This window comes from Phalaenopsis equestris, unplaced genomic scaffold, assembly GCF_001263595.1.
Source record: "Phalaenopsis equestris unplaced genomic scaffold, ASM126359v1 Scaffold000540, whole genome shotgun sequence".
Lineage (NCBI taxonomy): Eukaryota > Viridiplantae > Streptophyta > Magnoliopsida > Asparagales > Orchidaceae > Phalaenopsis > Phalaenopsis equestris.
Window position 1 is genome coordinate 953,519 of NW_018164980.1, and position 1,549 is coordinate 955,067.

The 1,549-nt window shown below is 39.9% G+C and overlaps 1 protein-coding gene across 1 annotated transcript; it reads left to right on the top strand.

Moving 5' to 3' along the window:
* Nucleotides 1-750: 750 nt before the first annotated feature.
* On the top strand, nucleotides 751-1,549 carry LOC110028956 (50S ribosomal protein L7/L12). Its single transcript, XM_020731038.1, has one exon. It carries the CDS (start codon nucleotides 753-755, stop codon nucleotides 1,317-1,319), a length of 567 nt encoding a protein of 188 aa, XP_020586697.1. The 5' UTR covers nucleotides 751-752; the 3' UTR covers nucleotides 1,320-1,549.

Sequence of the window (1,549 nt, forward strand, 5' to 3'; positions counted from 1 at the left end):
TCACAGGAGATACACCAACCCTACCACAAATATATTCATTTCGCATTTTGTCTCTAAGTGTAAAGCCACTCATCTCGGTAACACATAACTTATTATTATGCTTCTCTTTTAAAGGCCAACATTCAGCGTCATAGAGCATTGCAGGTCTCACCTCTGTCTTATAAAATTTTCCTTTCAGTCTAAGCATTACTTTTCTATCACACAAAAGGCCTGAAACATTCCTCCACTTCAACCAACCAACTTGAATTCTGCTATTAACATCTGCATCTATATCACCATTGCTTTGAACAACGGACCCAATATATCTAAATCGTTCACACCTTTTAATAATTTGATTACCCAAAGTCACACTTCTATCACTAGAGCTATTGCTACTATAATAACTAAAATAACTAAAATAAACATATAAATATACAAAATAAATATACAGGTAAAGAAACTAGCACTTATCTTATTTTATGTACTATGAATTAAAATTTTAATTTAATTTAATATAAATAAGTTTTAAACTGAGCTTTAATTGAGTTTATTCACAAAATTTAAATTAAGATTTAATAGATTTTAATTGTTATACCATAATGTCACCCAATATCAATAGGTATTGTATCTTGACACCTTAGCCAATATATATATATATATATATATCAATTAGCCATTTTCTGATGAATCATAGTTTAATAATTAAAAAAAAAATATCGTTTTTTATTAATTCATTTCCTCCATGAACATTCCCAATAAAATGCAATTTGGGGATGTATTGGCAAGTTTCTTCTCGAGTTCTCCCTCCCCCCCGCAACCGCACTCAAATGGCTGCTAAAATGAGCCGTCTTTATTCGACAGTGCATCGCCTCTTTGCCTCCAGATCTTCCCCTCAAATACCCTTCTCCTCCTCCGCCGCCGAATCCCGCACCCAGAAGCTGGAGCGCATCGCCGATGAGCTCCTCAGCCTCAACAAAATTGAGCGTCATGACTACAGCATCCTTTACCGTCTCAAACTCGGCCTCGACCGCTGGGGCTCCGGCGCTGGAATCGTCCCTCCCGGTCTATCGGGGGCCGACGGGGCTTCCGATGGAGCGGCGGCCGCAGTGGCTGAGGCGAAAGAGAAGACTGCGTTCGACGTGAAGCTTGAGAAGTTCGATGCGGCGGCCAAAATCAAGGTGATCAAGGAGGTGAGGACGTTCACGGATCTAGGGTTGAAGGAAGCGAAGGAGATTGTGGAGAAGGCGCCCGTGGTTCTCAAGAAAGGGATCACGAAGGAGGAGGCCGAGCAGATTGTCGCCAAGCTTAAGGAGGCTGGTGCCACTGCGATTTTGGAGTGAGTGCTGGACAAAACAGGTCAAATCTTTCTTGGTTTTTGGGATTATTAAGAAAGTTTCCATGATTTGTTGTTAAGAATGATGGAATTCCCTTTGTTGGGTTTTAGATATTGAAGATAGGGAAACGTATTGTAGCTGTATGAAATGGGAATTAGGGCAGCATTTGAAGATACTGCATTTGGATTTTATACAATAAGGATGTGTTGGTGCCTATTCACTTTGAAAGTCTTTTG